The sequence below is a fragment of the Capricornis sumatraensis genome, chromosome 10 (genome assembly GCF_032405125.1).
Source record: "Capricornis sumatraensis isolate serow.1 chromosome 10, serow.2, whole genome shotgun sequence".
NCBI lineage: Eukaryota > Metazoa > Chordata > Mammalia > Artiodactyla > Bovidae > Capricornis > Capricornis sumatraensis.
In genome coordinates, this window is record NC_091078.1 from 41,254,183 (window position 1) to 41,278,309 (window position 24,127).

Here is a 24,127-nt window from a genome sequence, read left to right on the forward strand (position 1 = left end):
TCTGAAATTGTCTATATTTAGTGAATGTAATTTAACCTTTTTTAGTTACTCTGGTCATTATGCGTATTGATTTTTGTGCTAGGGTGCAATCATTCAGTTATGTTAATACTAATATACTAGGTTGGGATATTTTTCCTTCCAAAATATAACCCTAGACCACTATGTTTCTTGAATTCTAAGGGCACATATTTCCATTTCTTTCCTCTCTCTGAGCTGTCTCTCTTGCTACTGGTGGTGTGCCTGCCTCAATCTTCTCTCTTGCTGGTTTTTAAGTTCCTGCAGAGGAGGAAACCAGTTAGTAAAACTTGATGGAAATGACCAGTTACAAGAACAAATTTAACCCTAATTTAAGAACATTTGTTCCAGATGAATTGCTTGAGCTTGATTGCATGAATACTGATACCCATATTGGATTATCTTCCGTCTTTTGGGTGAACTTTTGCATTCTGAGGTGTCTTCTGTGTTGTCATTGTTGCCTGAACACAGCTGATTGCTGGATCAGAAAGCGTTCAGAACAGGCCTGCAGATGTTTTTTCACTACCTTGCAGATCATAACTGATGAGCGTTGTTCACATCAGAGGGCTTACCCAACACCTGGAATCCCAGAAAATGCCACTCAGCACTTGACACCACAGATGGCGTAGCTAGATACCATGGGGGACTCCAATCTGTGTTTATAAGTTCCTCTGCTTTAATGGTTTAGAGTTAACTTTCAGATTAATTTGACATGCCAAATTTTATTCCAAAAGGTAAATGATAGGTTGGGGAAAAATGGTCGCACTTCAAGAAAAGCAACATCTGTTATGACGCAGAACATGAAATGGTGACAGGCAGTTGCCACAGTCATAGGTCTTCAGCATCCCCTTGACTGGACAAGGTCAGCAGCCTCTCGGCTGCTGCCTTTGAATCTCACTGCACAGTATGTGGGGTCAAGGGTTCTAGGCTGCTGAGAGAGTCGCATTGTAAGTGTGGGGTGGTGAAGCAGACTTGAAAAGTCAAAAGCATTGGCAGTTGTAGGGGCGATCGCTGGGACTTTTCTCCCCTAATTACATTTTTGGGTTTATAGATTCTGTCCCCTCTGGGACGAATTAATGAAGCAGTGAATGATCTCACTAAAGCTATTCAACTTCAGCCCTCAGCACGGCTGTACAGACATCGCGGGACCCTGTACTTCATATCAGAGGTGAATTATTTTTTGCCTTGAAATGTGTCCTTTCATGGTGGTAAAAATTTCAGCTTTCCTTCTACTTCAGAAAGCTACTATTTGGTAGATTTGGGTTTGGGGCTGTAGATTAATAGTTTGTGATATAAGACAATTCTGAAAGCATTTTCTGTAGCTGAAATTGAACTCAGTGGAGAAATATTAAGTACCAGAAACACATTTTCTTGCTTGAACTGTCAGCAGTAACTAATTCTGGGCTAGGGGAAAAAAGAAAGAGTGGGAAACAGAAGAGTAATTTGGTTTATAGATTGTACCTTAACTTTCTTGGAAATGTCAGCGTAGAGAAGCAGGTGTGCCTGTTATCAATGTGATCATTAAACTTAAGGGTACAATTTGAGTTTCTTTGGGTATCACAGCCCGAGAATCATTACCTGAACTAATGTGGCTTCCTAGACTGTAGCTTCTCAACCTAACAAGATTACCTTTTATCATGAGTGGTATTTATAATTGCCATAGCTATTTTTGTTGGTTTACAGTCATTTCAATAACAATTTTTCTATTGTAAAAGAAAATAGATTTTTAAAAACCTCAGTATAACACATTTTAAGGTTGATCTATATCATAATTATTTTAGACTTCAAAATAATGGAATGTTAGTACTAAAATAATTTGTAAAGTATCCATAGCAGATTATGACTTAGTATTTAAAATAATACTCTTTTGTGGCTGAGACAGTATGCTTAAATTAAACCTTTGTGAGTTTCTCTCATCAATTAAAATCACCTCTTTCAACAGAGTAAGCATGCTTCTAATATTTGTAGTCATGAAATGTTTCCTTTAAAGCCAGAAAGGGCGCAGAATAAATTGGGATTTTTTTTTTCCTCTATCAATCAAAAGTAGGACATGTCCAATATCTAACGAACACTACTATATTTTTTTTCATTCTCCTTTTTGTAGGACTATGCAACAGCCCATGAAGACTTTCAGCAGTCCTTAGAGCTGAACAAAAACCAGCCCATAGCTATGCTATACAAAGGCTTAACTTTCTTTCACAGAGGACTTCTGAAGGTGAAAGTGCTGCGCAATATGTGTACCTGCAGTGATGCTCGGTCTCCCTCGTGGTGGGGGGAATTGAGCCGGGGTTTAGTTTGGCAGGTTTTGAAATGACATCTCACATGTCCAGTTGGTTTATTTTAGAAAGTAGTTTGAATCAACAAATTGATTGAGCTCCTACTGTCTGATACGTACTTGGAGGAAGGTACGAAAGGGGAGAGGATGAAAGGTTATAAGGGAGGAATAATGCTTTACACTTAGGACAGACACAGTTTACAAAGCCTTTCTCCACATATGATTTATCACGTGGTGAATAAACCAAAGAAAGTAATATCGGCAGCATGCTTTCTTTGGAAGCCATGGTGAGAAGCTCTCATTTGAACTCAGGAAGGTCCAGAGAATAAGTGGACATCATCTTGACTTGGAAAGCAGAGCATGGTTGGGAAGAAGGACTCTGAGGCTGAGAGGAAGGTGTGAGTAATGACCTGGGAGACACACCCATGCTTGTGAGGAGGTGGGGCTGGGCCCCCGGGAAGGGAGTCCTGGAAGGTCAAGAGCACTCTGCTAAGTATTTTGACTTTAGCTGGTAGGCCCGGAGGAGCTCTGAAGTCTAGATTTGGGGGAAATAGAGAGTTGAGATTCAATCTGTACTGAGGAAATGGTTGCTGATGTGGCAGTGGCTGAAGAGGCGGCTGACCAGGAGATGCTGCAGCCTTCAGGTTGGGAGTGGCCAGACAGCCTGGGGGGTTCTGGGGGCTGCAGGAGGGGTCCCAGCACTGTTGCTTGAAGACTGCTGTCAGGAGGAGGGGTCGAGGGACAAAGGAGATGCTCTGTCTCAGCTGAGTGGGGCTGAAAGTCACCACCAGCTGCCCGCCCCTCCTCTGGCTGGGACTCTGTCTTCTCCAAGCCTGTTCCAGGAGCCTGTCCTGCAGTAGCTTCACTCTTGCCAGGGCGAGGGGCAGAAACACAGCTGAGGGTGGAGCTCTGGCTATCACCCCAGGCCTGGCACGTCCAAACTGCCTGATTGAAGACAGGCTGGCCTGAGAGCCACAGACAGTCCACCCAGCTAGGTGAAGACACTCATTCTGACCAGGAGGTGGAGAATTCAGAGTAGGTTGCACTTAACCTGAATTTTGGAAGGTGGGAAGAGCTTCAGTAGCACGTAGCAGAGAAGAATACATGGATGTTATCATTGAAAATAACTCTGAGGATCTGATACACACATAAACACACTTAGAGGGTGGGGAGAAGGTTTACCTTTTAAAAGGCCATGAGTTGTAAATCCTCCATGTTACAGACGGTGCCTGTCACATAGTAGGTGCTCAATAAGTGTCAGTGGGGTAAATTTCAAGGGCAGAGTGTTGAATTAGAAGGTTGTGCTCTGAGCTCTTGCTCTGAATCTTATTATCTGCACTGCTGGACATGCTGCTTCAGTTCTTTCAGCCTTGCCTTCCACATTTATCAGGTAGAGATGATGCTACTCTGTGTCTCTTGAAGTGGGAGTGAGAATTACATAAAATAAAATATGTGAAAGTCCTTTATAAACTGTAAACATAAATCTGGTATTACAGATTATTTTCCATGTGAGAATTTAATCTAAGTCTTATAGACTCTAAAAAAAATACTCTCATCCATTAAAAACCAAACTAGAAGGAATTAATTTTGCAAATCTTATTTCATATACTTCATCTCCATTTTTGCAAGTGTGCAGAGGTGGTCCTAATAAGGACCCTTTCTGTCCCCTTCAGGATTCAGTGCAGGCTTTGAGTTATTTAAAATGTGCTTTGAGCAGCTTCCAGATGATTTCTTCCAGTTTATTTTGTCTCTGCCCTCTATTCCTCTCATATTCTCTTCACCTTCAAGTCACCTTCAATTAAAAAATTCAGAATTACAATACTGTGTTCAGAATCTATCCCTTGAGTATCACATGAAGGAGAAAAAAATTTGAAATAGAAAAAAATGCCAATTATTAGTACTGAGAGGGTAAAAATATTTTTTTAAAGTAAACAAATGTAAACAGTTGATTTCACTTTTAAGCCACATTTAGGAATGTAGGCAGGAAGGGCCCTTTGTGTTATTTCAAAAAGAATTTTTTCAGAAAAGAGTGGTAATAGAGACACTGAATAGAAACCGAACATGGACTAAAATTCAGTTTGGTTTATTTCACATCTACCTGATGAAAACCTAGAAACCGTGCTTTCACCCTCTGAGTGTTAGAAGCCCCTCAGTGAACCAGTCTCACCAAGCGATTTGGGCTTTCCTCCTTTTCACCACGCTCACCCACACAGCAGTGATGTGTGTAATAGACGGGAACTTTCTTTTTGCATTTTGTAGATGTGCTGTCCGAGGAAGTCAGAGTGTTTACGTATTGTCTCATTCATCCCAGCGGCATCCCCATGATGTATAGAAGGAGCAGAGGGTGTCCCCGTTACAGAGATTGGAAAACTGAGTGGTGAAATACCTTAATTAAATTAATGAACCTAGTTTAGATATCTGTCTTTTTCTTGTTAAATGTAGAGACAAAGTATTAAAGGGACCAATGAGTCTGAGCTATCTTTGTTTCCTAAGGGTGGTCTCTCCAGGTCAATAGTCCTGAAATTAAGTGGACGGTTGCTTATTTAATTTATGATATAATACATTAGAAATATATTAGGGTATATTACATGACAGATTTCATGGTTGTCCAATTCAGTAGATATATATCAGACATTTTGGATATTCCTAGGTAATAAAAACAGCAGAAACTTTTCTGTTGAATTCTACTCAGTTTGTAAGGATGTTTCAAAAATGGTCTATTCTGAACACACATTTTTATAAGCCTTTACTTTGAGGGTTACCTGTTATGGTTCTGTTCACTTACGCTGAACAGTCCCAGGGTGGTGGCCGCCTCCCAGCTAGTAAGGATGATGGCGACTTAAATGGTAATGATTGCATTTGCTATGCAGACGACTTCAGAGCCAGTTCATGTGCTTAGAGATAGGTTCAACAAACGTAGTTTCTTTGTTCCCAATGGCTTAAAATCTTGATTCTGCTATGTCCCCTCTTTGGCAGAATGAGGTAGAGAGCTGTGCAGTGATTAGACAGGAACCCCGAAACCAAAGACTCTTAAAAGCTGAAGAGAAATCAGACTTTGAAGAACTGTGGCGTCCAAGCATGCTGTAAGTGCAGTGGGCAGCAGGTGTCCCCTGGGCATCTCCAGTAGACGTCCACAAATGCTCCAGACTTCACACATCCTGGTGGACTCACACCCTCCCCCGCCCACGGCTGTCCGTCTTCCTATCCTTCACGATTGTTAAGCCCTGCCTTCCCCCCAGGCTCCCAGCCTAAGCTCTTCCTGCCCACTCCTCCCCCTCATCCCCAGATAGCCACCACATTCTGTCTTAGTGTGCCTTTTAAAAACCTCTCCTGAATTCGACCCTTCTTTTCTCTCCTCAGAGACACTGTCTCAGTCTGAGCTTTGGTTATCTCTTGAGTGGACCACTACAGCCGCCTCTTACCTGGGTTCCATCCTTCCCCCTCTCCAGTGTGTCTTTTCTGTTTTTGCCAGCAGTCATCATCTCTCTGAAGAGTGGACTTTGTGAGGTGCCCCCTCCTCACAGCCCTCAGTCGTTGCTTCCGGGCAGCGCCCAGACTGTGGAGCGCGGCAGAGGCCCTCCCTCTGGCCTCCGCTCTCCCTTTCCCGGGCTCCTACCCGTGCACCCGTGCCCCTGCCCCTCTGACCTTCCCCGCGTCAGCGAGCGCTCTGTGCCCTGTGTGGCACCACTCCCCTGTCCAAGATGCTGTCTTTCTTTACCAAACTCCTCGTGCTCTAAGACCCAGCTCAGTGGTCACCTCCCCGCTGTAGCCTCTTCTGCTCTCCCGGGCTCAGTCAGGTGTTCCTTTCTCTTTTTGCCCCAGAGACTTTTACTCATATCTCTGTTGTAGCTCTTAGTTTGTATTCTAGTAACTTGGTTACATAACTGGCTTTCTAATGATACTGCGAGTTCTTAGAGGACAGAGATGATGACCTGCCCATCTTCATGTCCCCTTACCTCCTGCTGTCCCTGGCACATAGTAGGCGCTCAATATATGTTTGTTGAATTAAAAATGCAGTTGTAAAAATCCTGAAAGATCAAAACTATGTCACAGCAGTTAGCCTAATTAAGAGTGGTCTTTAACATTTCTTCAATGTTAAAAAATTATCCATTTTCATCTGTCTCCCAAACAGTAGCTATTCAGTGAGATTCCTTAATGAGGAGGTTTTGTCCCCAGTATTGATTTTGAAGAGTTTCAAAGCCAGCCTCTCTTGGCTGCTGGCCTCCCCTGAGAAAATCAAGAAGCAGAGGATGAATGACTTTCTGGAAAGACTCAATATTGTGTAGCTTTTGCAAAACTATTTTGTGTGTCTACCAGGGCATTAAATATTTATTGAGTACCTACCATGTGCAAGGCATTTGATATCTCTAATGATTTTCTGCTATGAACTATCTAATCGAGTTTAAATGATCTATGCCAGAGTTTTTTAAGCTTTTTCTCAATTAAAGTTCTTAGAAGTTGTGATATTTTATAGCCTTTAAGTAAGATATGTCTTTTCCTTGAGAAATGTGTGAAATATCTGTGTAATCTTTTATTACAATAAATAACATCGTAATGAAAAGAACATTGAATACCTAGTGTAAGCCTGGGATGTTTCCTCTGAAACAGTGGCTTGTTTTATCACTGGTTTCCACAGAGAGTCCTTTTGCAGCCAGGGCTTCCCAAGAGCATAGTATGTGCAGTTCTGGAACCTTAGTGCCTCCTGGAGCTGTGCTGGCAGGAGCCAGGCACCACCACCCCCAACTTGAAGGTTTCTCTTTTATTTTTATGCTTTCTTTTCCCTTGTAGATCATGAGGATCCTTTAGTACCTATCCTAGGAGCCTTTTTTCTTGTTTTATCAGTAATTTCATGTTGGGCTTGCTTTTTTGTCTCTCTTGTTGGTTTAATTTCAAATGCTGCCAGTTGTGATCATTTTAGATTATTTCATGCAGCTGTTAGGCTTACTTTTGTTCCGTAGAGTTTTTATTAAGTAGATGATACTAAAATGAAGGTGTTATTGGTAGTCAAAGTCCTAATGAAAAACAGAAGCTGTTTTCCCATTTTGAAAGGAGAAGCTTAAGGCTCCGTTGTTGTTCATAGTAATGTATTTGTTTACTATTGAAATTAAATCCCCATAGTTTATTGTAGTTTCTGCCTCCCTTTAAGTCCTCCTATTTTGAAAAAATCACTCAGGGACCATGTATGTTATATATAGTGTATTAGTCCTTTAGTAATTTGAGAGAAACTCAATTTTAACAGTTAAGCAAGTGAAATAATTTTCTGTGTTCTTTTTATAGGAAGCTATTGAATCCTTCAAAGAAGCTCTGAAGCAGAAAGTTGATTTTATTGATGCGTATAAAAGCCTGGGACAGGCCTACAGGTGAGTAAAGCGCCAATACTTGGGGTAGGAGGGAGGGTGTATAGTGGGACAGCCTCTCATAATAGGGATCTGGTTTTTAAAAATGCATTTCTTAGCCGAAAGAGATGGTCGTTTTAAATCACATAGGTGTTCACATACTTGTTGAGATCTTCCCTGGGCATAGAAAAAACCGTGGGTAAGAGGATACCATAATGCATGTTGCTGTGCCCTAAAATAACCTTGGTCTGTATATATTGGCTGAGAAAACATTAGTCCTTCAAATGTAGGTGCTTTGAATAGTGGCACTCTAAGGTGTTGAGTTATGGATGATACTGCCCTCTTTAGGTGGTAACTAAGGCTGATACCCACATCACAAGGATCTGCTTAAAGATCCTAGAATTGCGAGGTGGAAGTGTCACAAGTATGTTGCACCTCTATCAGGAGCAAGCAGCAACGCTTGGCTTCCTTACTACATGCATTGCTCTGACCCTCAAAGCTATTCTGACTTTTGGTTTAAGAAATTTTTTTAGCATTCTGACCTGTATAAAGGCACTCTAAATGTTAGGAAAGAGAAAGACAGTGATAGAAATCTCCTGTGAAACTGTTAGGTGCCTTACTCAAAAAGGATTTAATTCAAGAGCTTATTTGACTCTATAGTTAGAAAAAGTCTTTTATACTGACTCGGAGAAAGTGTGTTTGGCTTCATTATAGGTTTAAGGGAGGGTATTTATCTGTCCTGTCCCATGGAATTGTTGGGAATATAAGTTGAAAACAGATCTGGAAACACCTAGCAAATAGTAAAGTGCTGTATAAATGTAAGTGGGCATTATATATATATTTTATGTATTTATTGTTTATATAAAATTGATGTGGGGTATTTTAAAGCTTCTATTATTTGTAAAATTTTTAAGATACAAAATAAGGCAAGGCTGGTCAGTAATAACCATTTTCACTCTGAAATGACCACAATTCTAAAATATACTTCTTCTTTCAAGATTTAAATTAGATAATGATTTATTAGATTTTAACTGAAGTAACTTAAACAACAGAAAAAATAAATTTTAAACCTATGAATTTGGTAAAATAAAAAAGCTAACACCCACATTAAAGTATCTTATTTAGAGATTGGATCATAATTCTCAGGGTAACTTAATTCTGTATGTTGACTAAAACACCTGTGTTATGTTCATCACTGTTGTTAAATACCTAGGGAACTGGGCAATTTTGAAGCAGCCACCGAGAGCTTTCAGAAGGCTCTGTTGCTCAACCAAAATCATGTGCAGACCCTCCAGCTCCGTGGAATGATGCTTTATCACCATGGCAGCTTACATGAAGCCCTTAAGAACTTCAAGGTGAGCATCCGTAAGAGGGAAGCACTGAAACTGCAATTTTGTATTATTCTTCTACAAAGTTTCATGAAATGAATGGAGTTGGTAGGGGCGAGCAAGAATAGTGTTTAGACTTCAACAAAAAGAAAGAGGAAAGAACCATTCCCTTGACCAACAGACTGATTTATAGAGTATGTATTTGGTCTGATTTAACCTGGAGGGAAAACTTTCCTAATTCCAGTTTATAATTCCAGATTAAAGAGTAAAGCACTTTAAAGGTTCCTAAACTGTATGGATTCTAATTCAGCCTTTTTTCCTTCAATGCCTCAGCGATGTCTGCAGCTGGAGCCGTATAACGAGGTGTGCCAGTACATGAAAGGGCTCAGCCACGTGGCAATGGGACAGTTTTATGAAGGGATAAAAGCGCAAACTAAAGTTATGCTAAATGACCCTCTCCCGGGCCAAAAGGCCAGCCCAGAGTACCTTAAAGTGAAGTATCTCCGAGGTAAGTCCAACAGCTGCAGGATCATTGACTCTATGAGTGCTTAGAGCTGCAGGAATCATACTGCTTGTCTCTGATGTTACCTATTAGGCAGTTGAGTCTCAGGGAAGCTGGGTGACTTGCCCCCAGCCACCCTCTGGTTAGTGGTGGTATCTGGACTAGAGAGAGCCCATATCTCCTAAAGGCCAGTCTTGGTTTGTTTTTGGGTGGTTTTTTGCCTCTTCCTCACATTTTTTCTTTCTAAAATTAAAAAATTTTACTTATGCAGAAACAATGTATTTTGAACTAAATATGACAGTCATCTGGGTATCCTTGTCTTGTCACATCTCATCCAAAAATATAAGAATGACAAGAAAGTAATCTTATGTTTTCACTGTTAAATAAGAACTTAGTATCTTTGATCTGTCAACTCCTTCATATCAGAATTCTCACATATTTTGGAGAATTTAAATTGAGATGAAAAAGAAAGCAAATCTTTGAGTTATCCTTTTATTAGTCAGTCTTACCCTTTTTCTGCTATACATAGACATTTTTATGTTTCATATAAAGCCCAGATACTTACTTTTATTTTTTCTCTTTCCTTTTTAATTAACCCTCTATTATAGTACTGTCCAAGTGAAAAAATTGTAAACTATATATGTAATTTTAAATTTCTAGTAGCCATGTTAAAAAAGTAAAAACAAACAGGTGGAATTCATTTTAATAATATATTGTCTTATTTAACTAAGTACCTCTACAATATCAGTTCAGCATATTATTATGAAAACACTATTTATTGGCTGTTTTACATTTCTTTGTACTAGTCTTTGAATATGGTATATATTATGGTTCATCTTAATTTGGATGCTAAATTTTGATTGGAAATACTTGGTCTGAATTTATATTTAATAAAATTTAAAATTAGAAAAATAGACAATATATGCAAGTTATTCCAAACATACTGCAGTTTTCTAATAATTGAATAAAACATCAGTTTTAAGTTTAAATTTCTAATTAAGTAAAATTTAAAGTTCAGTTTCTCAGCCACATCTCAAGTTCTCAATAGCCAGCTACTAGGGACTACCTTTTGGACAGCACAGCTCTTTACTCTAAGTTGTAATTCCTCTTTTTTCCTGGTTTAGGAGAACTTGGACTTGTGAGCTATAGACTGAAGATGGGGGTGCTCCATGTCCTGTTTCTTTCTGTACTGCTTCCCTAGAGATAAGCAGCAGTTGGTCAGTCAGTTGATGAAACTGCATACATAGTCAGTACATCTATCAGCTGACAAGGAACCAGGCTCTGTCTAACACTGAACTTGCATTCCCAGACTCTGGAATTGAATAGTGAGATCTTTCGTATTGCTTATGGAAAGGTGGTTAAAATTTAGGCAAGGTGGACCCAGATGGACTGGTTTGTATTTGCCCGTGGTAATAAGTCAGCGGCAGGCTACCTCCATTATCATATAATAGTGACTTGCTAAAATTTGGAGTTTCCACTTAGAATTCTTGTAATTAAATAACAGTTTGTTATGAAGTATTTGCACTTTGTATGCTGCTGCTAAGTTGCTTCGGTCGTGTCCGACTCTGTGCAACCCCATAGACGGCAGCCCACCAGGCTCCGCCGTCCCTGGGATTCTCCAGGCAAGAACACTGGAGTGGGTTGCCATTTCCTTCTCCAATGCATGAAAGTGAAAAGCGAAAGTGAAGTTGCTCAGTCATGTCCGATGCTAGCGACCCCATGGACTGCAGCCTACCAGGCTCCTCTGTCCATGGGATTTTCCAGGCAAGAACACTGGAGTAGGGTGCCATTGCCTTCTCTGTACTTTGTATAGATTGGCTATAAAAAAGTATAATTAGCTGTAAAAACTGTTTCAGCATATTTGGGTGTGTCAGATCTCGTTTCCTATCTGCAGAGTATTCTCGATATCTTCATGCACACCTTGATACTCCCCTAACGGAATATAACATTGACGTGGATCTGCCTGGAAGCTTTAAAGACCACTGGGCTAAGAATCTGCCTTTCCTCATAGAAGACTATGAAGAGCAGCCAGGGCTGCAACCCCACATAAAGTGAGTTCTTTAAATGAAGACTTTTTTTTCTTTTTTAACACCAAGCTGTTAAGTTCATCATAATATCTCTTGCCTGATAATAGCTTTCTATCCATGTTTCTGATGAATTTATTTTTGAATTTGATATGTCTGGAAATACTTCTTTCAGTTTACCTTTGGATATATGATTTCCTTTTTAAAAAAATTTTTAACTGGAAGATAATTGCTTTATAATGTTGTATTGATTTCTGCTATACAACAGTGTGAATCAGCAGATATATACACATATCCCCTCCCTTTAGAGCCTCCTTCCACCCCCTGTCCCACCCTCTAGGTCATCACAGAGCACCAAGGTGAGCTCCCTATGCTATGACAGCAACTTCCCACTAGCTGTCTGTTATACACATTATAATGTATATATGTCGGTGCTACTCTCAATTCACCCCACCCTCTTCTCCCCACCCCGCTGTGTCCATAAGCCCTTTCTCTATGTCTGTGTCTCTGTTCCTGCCCTACAGATATGATTTCTTTTAGCCCAGCATTCCATGGTAATTTAGGGTACTTTCAGACTTCAAATGTACTTACAATTCTTGGTAGCCTTTGATATGCATTATTTTTTTTACTGTATCACTTTAAAACAAATTTCTTAACATATTAAAAGTTTCAAATTAGAGTGCTGGCCAATACTGCTGCAGTATGGCAGAATAGATCTGCTAAAAGGCTATCTCATTATAGAACAATTTGATTTAGAATAGAAATTAATTCCTGGGAGTCTAGCTGCCTTAAAAATTAGGAAAAATCTGTAAAGATCAGCCCCCTAATGCTTAAAAAAAAAAGAAAGAGAAGATATTCGGCCAGAATGATGGGTGATAAACACATATTAAAGGAAAAAGATATCCTACCCAGTGGAGTGCCTTGAAGCATGAGCAGGATGGATTTGCTGACCTTCCAGGGGCTAAAGTGATCCAGTATTGGAGGCATTCCCAGGATCTCAATGGAAGCAGATACAAATCCTTCCTGGGAAGAAATTGGTGCCAATTTGTGCCCTCAAGTATTCCCACAGCTTAAGATCATTAGCATGAGAATCAAAACCAAGACGACCAAAGCCATTTGTGAGAATCAACAGAAACAGCAAACAATAGACTTTAGCCCGTATGGACTTCACATATTGAAATTGTTGAATACAGACTCTGCAGTAACTCCAGATGAAGTGCTTAAAGAAGTAATGAAGAAATCATAAACATGAGCAGGAAACATGAGAATATGAAAGGCCAGATTAAAAAAATAATTAGATGCTCTAGGAATAGAAAATACAGTCATTGAAATGTAGAATTCAGTATACAGACTAAAAAGCAGATTAGCTATAGCTGAGAAGAAATTGCAGGATTGGAAGATAGAGGGTTAGGAAGTATCCAGAATGGGGCACAGAGTTGAGTTGGAAAACTTGAAAGAGAGAAGATGTGTAAAATGTAAGAAGGGCTAACATGTACTAATTGAAACTTCAGAAGGAGAAAATAGAGGAGAGGCAATGTTTGAAGAAATAATAGCCAAGAATTTTTTAGGACAAAGGAAACTCATTAGTAAATCTATAGTTTTTTTTAAAGCGTGGGGTGAATACAAAGAAATCCATTCAGATACACCATAAGTAACTGGAGAACACCTAGGGTAAAGACAAAAATCTTAAAAATAGGGAAGTCATATCACCTAGGGTCAGTTATTAGATTGTAAACCTTTCAACATCAACAGTTTATACAAGTTAAAAAGTAAAAGTCAAACAACCCATTCCAACTTTAAAAAGTGCAAAAGACATGAACAGGTAGGAGGGGGTCAAGATGGTGGAATAGAAGGGCACGAAATTTGTCGCTCCTGACAAGTGCGTCAAGAATACACCTACAAATGGGACAGTTCTCACAGAGCACCTGCTGAATGTCAGTGGAAGACTTTGGACACCTAAAAGAACAGGAAAAATGCCCCTACAACCAAGTAGGAAGAAAGAACAAAGAAAAAAAAAGAGGAATCAAAAAGACGACTGGCAACCCTAGTGGGAAGCTGAAGGTGAGCGGAAGTCCCCACACTCAAACAGCTTCCCTCATGGTGGGGAAATCAGCTGGGAATAGAAGGAGACCTTTAGGGGATCAAAGGAGAACACAACGGATGGTCTGTCGAAGGTAGGACAAAGTAAGAACTGCGTGTGCTACAGCTCTGCACATCCCACCCTGAGTTGTGAGTCATGCGTGCTGGAAAGTGGGGTTTGGAATGCAGACCCAGGGAGGGGACACCTGTTGTCTTTGAAAAGACAGCCTGTAGGGAAAGGATTAATGGGCTCCAAAACTGGGAAAGTTTGTGGAAAATGTCCAAGACACCATAGAAGTAAGGCTTCATTGTTGAGTGGCATGCAAGGGGCAAGGCTGCCATTATAACCCCCTCCCATACCTGCTGGCTTATGCTTCCATGGGCACTGGAAGGGGCAGCCATCTGAGCAGGCTTGCCCACCCCTTAAGCCAAGGCCTCCTCTGCCCAGGTAGGCTCTGGGGTCTGAAGCAGGGCCCTTGTCAAAGCCTCCTTGGGTGCTCCTACCTGAGACAAAAATACACCAATGCTGGCAGAGGCTGAGTGCTAAAGCGTGGAATTAGAGCAGATCTGGGGAAAGGAATACTATTGCTTGAGCAGATACAACAGGGGACAGAAGTGAGAGGCTCCATTGCTGGGAATGGCCCTAGCGGAAGTATGGTCTGCCTAGGAAACGAGGCATCATTGTTGAGAGGCATGGAAGAAGTGGGCCTGCTACATCCCCCCACGTGCCAGCCCCTGCTTCCACCAGCACTGGGAGAGACTCCCACCAGAGTGACTGCACCCTAGTCTGTTGCAACTGCCTTCTGGTCCCTACCACTGCAGGCAACTCATGCAAACCCTAGTGTGGATGCTATACTCCTTACCAGCCTGAGGGAGTGTGTCCCAATCAGCCACTGTTTTCATTCCTTCTCACCTAGGCGGGAAACAGATGCGAGGGGGTGGTGCACATTCAGAGTTGGGGCCAAAACCAAAACTGAGCCCCAGGGGCAGGGCAACTAAGGAAAAGGAACAGAAATCTCTCTCTGCAGATGCCCAAGTCACAAATTAAATTCCTGAGATCAGCTTGGTAGATCCTGTGTCTGGGGAGCACCTGAGTAGACAACAACTATTCCCACAGATGAGGTCAGTCAGCAGTGGACTTTGAGGGTAAGTACATGTGGGAGTCAGGCTAGGTCAGAGTCTGAGCTAGACCCACAGTACCCACAGCAGGTCCAGAGACCTACCTAGAGGTATTGGAGGGCCTCCTGGGGAGACGGGGACTGGGTCTGGCCCACTGTGGGAGTAAGGATACTGACAGAGGAGGCCCCAGGAAAATATTCTTATTACTATTATTCTTTGTTTGTTTCATTTTGTTCAGTTGTTGGTGGTAGTGTTTTATTTTTATTTACCATTTTTTCTAATATATACTTTTATTTTCCATTTTTACTTTTTTGACATTTTTTGTTTTTTTTTTTTTTCTTTTTGTTCTTTGGTTCTTTGTTAATTCCTTTATTTTTTTCCTCTTTCGTTTTGATTGTTCTTATGGGTTTCTTTTATGTTATCTTCACTTTTTTGTTTATTTCCTTTCTATATTTGTTTTCTTTTTCTGTTTTTATTAGTTTAGTCCTTATTGATTGTTCTCATTTTGTAATTCTTTGTTCTGTTTTTTTTTTCCTTTTATTGTTTTCTACCTGCTTCTTTGTTTCTGTTTCGTTTTGTTGTTATCATTTGTCTTGGATTTGTTGTATCTGTCTAATTGTTTTCCTCTGTTTTTCTCTTCTGTATTTGTGTTGCTGGTACTGTGTGTTTGGTTTGGTTTTTGCTATTTGTCTTGGGTTTTATTTGTTTTCTTCTTTTTTCTTTCTATTTTCTCTGGCTGCAGTGCATGGCTTGCAGGCTCTTGGTCCACTGGTTGGGGTTCAAGCTTAGGCCTCTGGAGTGAGAGTGCTGAGTCCTGGACGCTGGCCCACCAGAGAAGTCCTGACCCCAGGGAATAGTGATTGGCATGTGCTTTCCAGGAGGTGTCCATCTCAATGCCTAGACTTGTCTTCACCCAGCTGCCTTCAGGCTCCAATGCTGGACATGCCAAACAACTGGCAAGACAGGAACATAGCCCCACCTATCAGCAGACAGGCTGCCTAAGCTGTACTAAGCTCACAGACACTCCAAAACACACCGTCTGACATGGCCCTGCCCATCAGGGGGAAAAAACTCAATTCTACTCACCAGAGCACAGGCTTCAGTCCCTCCCGCCAGGAGGCCTGCACAAGCCCCTGGAGCAGCCGCACTCATCAGGGGTCAGACAGCAGAAGCAGAAGGAGCAACCACCCTGCACAGTAGGGTAGACAAAATAAAATGGCAGAGGAATATGGTGCAGACAAAGGCGCAAGGTAAAATCCCAACAGACCAAATAAATAGGAAGAGGAAATAGACAACTTACCTGGGAAAGAATTCAGTGTAATGATAGTACAGATGATTCAAGATCTTGGAAATAGAGTGGAAGCACTAATCGATAAGATACAAAAAATGTTTAACGATGATCTGTGAGAAATAAAGAATAGTCAGTGATGAACAACACAGTAACTAAAATAAAGAATACAGTAGAAGGAAACAGCAGCAGACTACCCGAGGCAGAAGAATGGATAAGCAAGTTGGAAGATAGAGTGGCAGAAATAACTGCCAGGGAGAAGAAAAAAGAATGAAAAGAAATAGAAACAGTTTCAGAGACCTCTGGGACAACTTAAACACACTAACATTTGAGTTATAAGGGTCCCAGAAGAAGAGAAAGGGAAAGGGCCTGAGGAAATATTTGAAGAGACTATGGACAAAAACTTCCCTAACATGGGAAAGGAAATAGTCACTCAAGTCCAGGAAGTACAGAGAGTGCCATATAGCATAAACCCTAGGAGAAGCACACTAAGATACATGTTAATAAAAATTAAATACAAAGAAAAAATATTAAAAACAGGAAGAGGAAAGCAAAAAATAACATACAAGGGAATCCCCATAAGGTTTTCAGCTGATTTTTCAGCAGAAACTCTGCAGGCCAGACAGGAGTGGCAGAATATATTTAAAGTAATGAAAAAATGAACTATGCAGTCAAGATTACTGTACCTAGTAAGGATCTCATTCAGATTTGACAGAGAAGTCAAATCTTTACAGATTAGCCAAAGCTAAGAGAATTCAGCTCCACCAGACCAACTTGACAACAAATGCTAAAGGAACTTTTCTAGGTGGGAAACACAAGAATAGAAACCTACAAAAACAAACCCAAAACATGAAGAAAATGTTAAAAGAAATACATATATCAATGAATACCGTAAATGAGAATGGATTAAATGCTCAAACCAAAAGACACAGACTGACTGAAGGGATACAAAAACAAGACCTGCATGTATGCACTCTACAAGAGAGTCACTTCAGACCTAGGGCACATACAGACTGAAAGTGAGGGGATGGAAAAAGATATTCCATGAAAATAGAAATCAAAAGAAAACTAGAGTAGCAATACTCATATCAGACAAAATAGTCTTTAAATAAAGCCTACTGCAAGAGACAAAGGACACTGCATGATGGTCAAGGGATCAATCCAAGAAGAAGATGTAACAATTGGAAATATTTTTGCACCCAGCATAGGAGCACCTCAATATATAAGGCAAATACTAACAGCCATAAAAGGGGAAATCTACACGATAATAGTGGGGCACTTTAATACTGCACTTATACCAATGGAAAGATCATCCAGATAGAAAATGAGTAAGGAAACACAAGCATTAAATGACACATTAGACCAGATGGACTTGATATTTATAGGATATTCCCTCTGAAAGCAGCATACGCTGTCTTCTCAAGTGCACATGAAACATTCTACAGGATAGATCACATCTGGAGTGACACACCAAGCCTCAGTAAATTTAAGAAAATTGACATCATATCAAGCATCTTTTCCAACCATGACACTATGAGATTAGAAATTAATTACAGGAAAAAACTGTAAACAACACAAACACATGGAAGCTAAACAGTAGCTTCCTACTAAATAACCAAGAGATCACTGAGACATCAAAGAGGAAATTAAAAAAATACCTGGAAGCAAATGACGATGGAAACATAACTGTCCAAAATATATGGGATGTGGCAAAAGCAGTTCTAAGGGGGAAGTTTATAGCAATACTGTTCTACCTCGTGAAAGAAAAATCTCAAATAAACTACCTGACCTTACATCTAAAATACTTAGAGAAAGAAGAAGAAATAAAACCCAAGGACAGTAGAAGTAAAGAAATCATAAAAATCAGAGCAGAAATAAATGAAATAGAAATGAAAAAAATAGCAAAGATCAATAAAACTAGGAGCTGGTTCTTTGAGAAGAAAAACAAAATTGTTAAACCTTTTAGCCAGACTCATCAAGAAAAGGAGAGGACTCACATCAATAAAATTAGAAATGAAAGAGGAGAACTTAAAACTGACGTCACAGATATACAAAGGATTAAAGGGACTACTATAGGCAACTGTATGCCAATAAAATGGACAACCTGGGAGAAATGGACAAATTCTTAGAAACATACAACCTTCTAAGACTAAGCCAGGAAGAAATCAGAAAATTATAAACAGGCCAATCACAAGTAATGAAATTAAAACTGATTAAAAGCCTTTCAACAAACAAAATCCAAGACCACATGGCTTTACTGGCAAATTGTATCAAACATTAAGAGAAGAGCTAACACTTATCCTTACTCTGCAAAAGAATTGCAGAGAGAGGAACATTCCCATACTCATTCTAAAAAGCCACTATCACCCTGACACCAAAACGAGACAAAAATGTCACACCCAAAAAGAATGTTACATGTCAGTATCACTGATGAACATAGATGCAAAAATCCTCAACAAAATACCAGCAGGCCAAATCCAGTGACACATTAAAATGATCATACACCATGATCAAGTGGGATTTATCCTAGGGATGTAAATCAATGTGAGACACCAAATTGAAGAATAAAAGCCATATGATTATCTCAATAGATACAGAAAAAGCTTTTGACAGAATTCAGTAGTCATTTATGATTTAAAAAAAAAAAACCTGTCTAGAAAGTGGGCATAGAGGGCACCTACCTCAACATAATAAAGGCCATATATGACAAACTCAGAGCAAGCATTATTCTCCATGGTAAAAAGCTGAAAGCATTTCCTCTAAGATCAGGAACAAGACAAGGGTGTCCACTCTTGCCTCTGTTTTTCAACATAGTTTTGAAAGTCCTAGCCATGACAGTGAGAGAAGAAAAATTAAAGAAGTCCAAACTGAAAAAGAAGTAAAACTGCCACTGTTTGAGATGACATGATAGTATGCCTAGAAAAGCCTGAAGAAACCACCAGAAAACTACCAGAGCTCATCAGTGAATCTAGAAAAGTGACAGGGTACAAAATTAATACACAGAAATCTCTTGAATTTCCTGTACACTAGCAATGAGAGATCAGAAATTATGGAATAACCCCATTGACCATTACAACGAAAAGAATAAAGTACCCAGGAATAAATCTACCTAAGGAGGCAAAAGATCTAGATGTAGAAAGTTATAAGATATTGATGGAAGAAATCAAAGATGATACGGAGAGATATACTATGTTCTTGGATTGGAAGAATCAGTATTGTGAAAATGACTGTACTGCTCAAAGCAATCTCTATCACATTACCAATGCCATCTTTCACAGAACTAGGAAAAAATTTGCAATTTGTATGGAAATACAAAAGGTCCCAAATAGCTAAATCAGCCTTGAGAAAGAAGAATGGAGCTGGAGGAATCAACCTTCCTGACTTCAGACTATGCCATAGTAATCAAGACAGTATGTTACTGGCCCAAAAACAGAAATAAAAATTCAGTGGAACAGAACTGAAGGCCCAGAGATAAACTGATGCGCTATGGGCAACTTATCTTTGATAAAGGAGACAAGGATATACAATGGAGAAAAGACAGCCTCTTCGATAAGTTGTACTGGGAAAACAGGACAGCTACATGTAAAAGAATGGAATTAGAACACTCACGTCATATACAAAAATAAACTCAAGATGGATTGAAGACCTAAGTGGAAGCCCAGACACTATAAAACTTTTAGAGGAAAGCATAAGCAGAAAAAACTCCTTGACATAAGTTGCAGCAAGATCTTTTTTGATCTACCTCCTATAGTAATAAGAATAAAAACAAAAATAAGCAAGTGGGTCCTAATTAAACTTAAAAACTTTTGCACACCAAAGAAAACCGTAAACGAGATGAAAAGACAGCCCTCAGAATGGGAGAAAATATTTGCAAGTGAAACAGCTGACAAGGGATTAATCTCTAAAAGATACAGACAGCTCATGCAGCTAAATATCAAAACAACAAACACCCCAATAAAAAAAATGGGTGGAAGACCTAAATAGACATTTCCCTAAAGAAGACATACAGATGGCCAACAAATACATGTAAGGATGTTCAACATCACTTATTATTCAGTTCAGTTCAGTCGCTCAGTCATGTCCGACTCTTTGCGACCCCGTGAACCACAGCATGCCAGGCCTCCCTGTCCATCACCAACTCCCGGAGTTCACTCAGACTCATGTCCATCGAGTCAGTGATGCCATCCAGCCATCTCATCCTCTTTCATCCCCTTCTCCTCCTGCCCCCAACCCCTCCCAGCATCTTTTCCAATGAGTCAACTCTTAGCATGAGGTGGCCAAATTCCCAGGGCTGATCTCCTTCAGAATGGACTGGTTGGATCTCCTTGCAGTCCAAGGGACTCTCAAGAGTCTTCTCCAACACCACAGTTCAAAAGCATCAATTCTTCAGTGCTCAGCTTTCTTCACAGTCCAATTCTCACATCTATACATGACCACAGGAAAAATCATAGCCTTGACTAGATGGACCTTTGTTGGCAAAATAATGTCTCTGCTTTTGAATATGCTATGTAGGTTGGTCATAACTTTCCTTCCAAGGAGTAAGTGTCTTTTAATTTCATGGCTGCAGTCACCATCTGTAGTGATTTTGGAGCCCAAAAAAATAAAGTCTGACACTGTTTCCACTGTTTCCCCATCTATTTCCCAAGAAGTGACGGGACCAGATGCCATGATCTTCGTTTTCTGAATGTTGAGCTTTAAGCCAACTTTTTCACTCTCCTCTTTCACTTTCATCAAGAGGCTTTTTAGTTCCTCTTCACTTTCTGCCCTAAGGGTGGTGTCATCTGCATATCTGAGGTTATTGATATTTAGAGAAATGCAAATCAAAATTAGGAGATACCACCTCACACTGGTCAGAATGGCCATCATCAAAAAATCTACAAACAACAAATGCTAGAGAGGGCATGCACTGTTGGTGGGAATGTAAATTAATATAGCCACTACAGAAAACAGTATGGAGGTTCCTTGCTGCTGCTGCTGCTGCTGCTGCTAAGTCGCTTCAGTCGTGTCCGACTCTGTGCGACCCCATAGACGGTAGCCCATGAGCAATCGCATTATTGTGTATATACCCAGAGGAAACCATAATTTAAAAAGACACATGTGCTCTGATGTTCACTATAGCACTAAATGTTCATCAAGAGAGGAATGGACGAAGATGTACATGTATACAATGGAATGTTACTCAGCCATAAAAGGAATGAAATTGATTCATTTGTAGAGACTCATACAGAGTGAAGTCAGAAAGAGAAAAACAAATATATATTAACACATATATGTGGAATCTAGAAAAATGTATAGATGGTCTTATTTGCAAAGCAGAAGTAGAGACACAGACGTCGAGTATGGATACCGAGGGGAAAGGAGGATGGGATGAACTGGGAAATTGGGATTGACACACATATGCTATTGATACCATGTATAAAACAGATAACTAATGAGAACCTACTGTATACCACAGGGAACTTTACTTACTTAATGCTCTGTGGTGACCTGATGGGAAAGAAATCCAAAAAAGAGGGGATATATGTGTACATATAGCTGATTCACTTTGCTGTACAGTAGAAACTAACCATTGTAAAACAACTAGTAAGTCCAATAAAATTAAAAATTTTTTTTAAAAGACATGAATAGGTATGATCTTACCAAGGGGAAAGCATGAATGGCAAGTGTAAGGCCACATGAGATGTTTCACCCACTTAGGTAAACAAATGTTGCCAAGTTTGATAATAGTAATATTGGCCAGAAGCAGGATCAAGGGGAAATTTCATATATTTGGCTATAGATTACTCCTTTCACTTTGGCCAGCAGCACTTTTCATTGCCATGTAAAATGGATGTCCTGCAGTCTCTCTGTTCTGCTCCTGTGCATATTCAGGAGAGAAGGATATGCTTGCGCGCACAACTGCCTGGAGACCTGTTGAGAGCAGTATTTGTTCACAGTTGGAAACAAAATCATCCCAAATGTTTATGAGCAGGAAAATGGGCACATGTGGCACTGCCACACAGTGTGGCATTCTACAGCAGCGTAAACAAATGACCCAAGTCAGAGGTGGACTAATTTAGCAATATAATGTTGAGTAGGAACAGTTGGTACGTTGCAATGTCACATTTTTTCCATAAGGCTCATAAGCAAAATTATAGAATAAAGATATACATATGTAACCTTTTTTTTAAAAAAAAATGATAAAGCTAAGCAAATTGTGAACAGAAAATTCAAGGTAAGTAACCTCTTGCTAAAGGGCAGGAGAATAGGATAGTATGTCACTTAACATATAGGTGGAGCTACATAATTATTTTGGTTTCAGTTGAGTAATAAAGTTGTATGCTGTTGTAAGTTTCAATAATCAAGATAATAAAAACAAAATAGATTGCTCAAAGGGCTATATATGTTCTCCAGCACCTGCTTTTAGAGAAATACATGGTGCCGGAAAACAGGGGGTATGAAAGCCAGTCACCAGGCTGGCCCCAGGCTGGTATCTGGAAACAGGGATTTCAGAATCTCCTCCCACCTGATGTGCCCAGAGCTAAGAGTGGCTCCCCGGTGCCTGCGCCCTGTGTGTGAACAGTGTGGTTCACACTGAACATCTGCTTTCCTCTGGGGACTTGGGGTACCTGCCGGGCAGGTGTGTTCACATGATCGGTGCCCGGTACACTCCTGGAATTAGTGCCACCTGTCTCCCCAGGGTCTTGAACGTGTGCCTGGTTTTCTCTAGACTTCATTCCCCATGCTCCCTCTCCATGCCTTTTCCCTCTGACAGCTGTATGTCTTCTCACAGTGCCCAGGAGTCCTAGTGAATTACTGAACCCGGGGGGGTCTTGGAGACCCCAACACAGCCTGTAACTTAGAATTGCAGGCTTTGTTAGAAAAGTTTTAGCAGGTTGACAGTTAAACAATAGCAGTCATATACACACTCAGGTACACTTGGCATAATATAACCTGGAGCCCAAGTAGGGGATGAACTTAGTGTTGGGGTTGATTGGTTGCTTGTCAGAAGAGGCGGTCCATGCAGGTTATGTGTTCTGGAGCAGTTTACAAAGTAATTAATTGATTGCAAACTAGTTACCAGCATTACTAACAAGCATGTGACGGTCATTGTACACACACTGTCGTAAAGAGTCCTTTTAACTTGTGTCTGGTTGGGTACTGAGCACTGAAATAAAGATGATGTGGTCAGAATCTTCTCAATTATGGTTCCACTGGAGGAAATGACTGCTTTTCAGATGAAATTGGATAACCGCTATCTGTTGTAAAACTCTTTATCGTGTACATAACGTTTCTTCCAGGGATGTGTTACATCAGAATTTTGAGAGTTACAAGCCGGAGGTCCAGGAGTTGATTTGTGTGGCTGATCGTTTGGGATCCCTGATGCAATACGAAACACCTGGTTTCCTGCCAAACAAGAGAATACACAGAGGTATTTTAAAATGGTCTGAAAACGGAGCAAGGATTGTTCAACTGTGTTGTACTTTTGAAATGAATCATTTGTTGTGCTTACTCAAAATCTCCATGGGATATGAACAGAAATGAGTAGATTCATTCATACTGAATTCTGAGAGAAGAATGCTTCTGGCTTTGACTCCTGTTCCTTTGCTTTGGTGTAGGTGTAGAATGTAGGTCATCAGTGATTGCTTTGAGTCAGACAGCTCATCCACCAGAGCCATCTTCCGCCTATAGGGTGAGGAGGGATTTGAACCTCAGTTCCTTCAGGATTGAGAGGGGACAAGTCTGCAGTCTCCAGTTTCCTCTAATAGAGCTGAGTTTTAGTCAGGCCGTCATGATGGCAATGCATCTCTGGTCTTGTTGAATTACCAATACTTGTGATTCTCTTTTAATGATTCCTGAATTGTTCATTGAGTTGTTGGTGAAGATCATTTCCTCTAAAGGGTACGCACAAACTCTGTTTTCCCCATATTTCCTCCCTTTAGCCATGGGTTTGGCCGCATTAGAAGTCATGCAAGCTGTGCAGCGCACCTGGATGAATTCCAAGGTCCGAATGAATGGGAAAACGCGGCTGATGCAGTGGAGAGACATGTTTGACATCGCGGTAAAATGGAGACGGTAACTGGCATTTAAATGAAAATAAACCAGAAGTCTAATCGATGTAATATAATGTTAAGTCTCCTCTAGTTAGCAGATTCTGAATCCCGTCTTATTAACTAATGTG

The 24,127-nt window shown here is 40.3% G+C and overlaps 1 protein-coding gene across 10 annotated transcripts in view; it reads left to right on the forward strand.

Annotated features, from left to right (window-relative positions):
* TTC13 (tetratricopeptide repeat domain 13) overlaps window positions 1-24,127 on the forward strand; it is an 81,173-nt gene that overhangs the window by 41,190 nt on the left and 15,856 nt on the right. For 6 of the 10 annotated variants that reach the window (XM_068981860.1, XM_068981861.1, XM_068981862.1 and 3 more), the window contains 8 exons: window positions 1,067-1,183; window positions 2,120-2,230; window positions 7,568-7,650; window positions 8,840-8,981; window positions 9,288-9,462; window positions 11,351-11,507; window positions 23,247-23,377; window positions 23,889-24,021. In XM_068981860.1, coding sequence (XP_068837961.1) covers window positions 1,067-1,183; window positions 2,120-2,230; window positions 7,568-7,650; window positions 8,840-8,981; window positions 9,288-9,462; window positions 11,351-11,507; window positions 23,247-23,377; window positions 23,889-24,021 — 1,049 coding nt within the window. The remainder of the gene's footprint in view (window positions 1-1,066; window positions 1,184-2,119; window positions 2,231-7,567; window positions 7,651-8,839; window positions 8,982-9,287; window positions 9,463-11,350; window positions 11,508-23,246; window positions 23,378-23,888; window positions 24,022-24,127) is intronic. The other 4 variants (XM_068981867.1, XM_068981868.1, XM_068981869.1 and 1 more) reach the window with 1 other exon arrangement.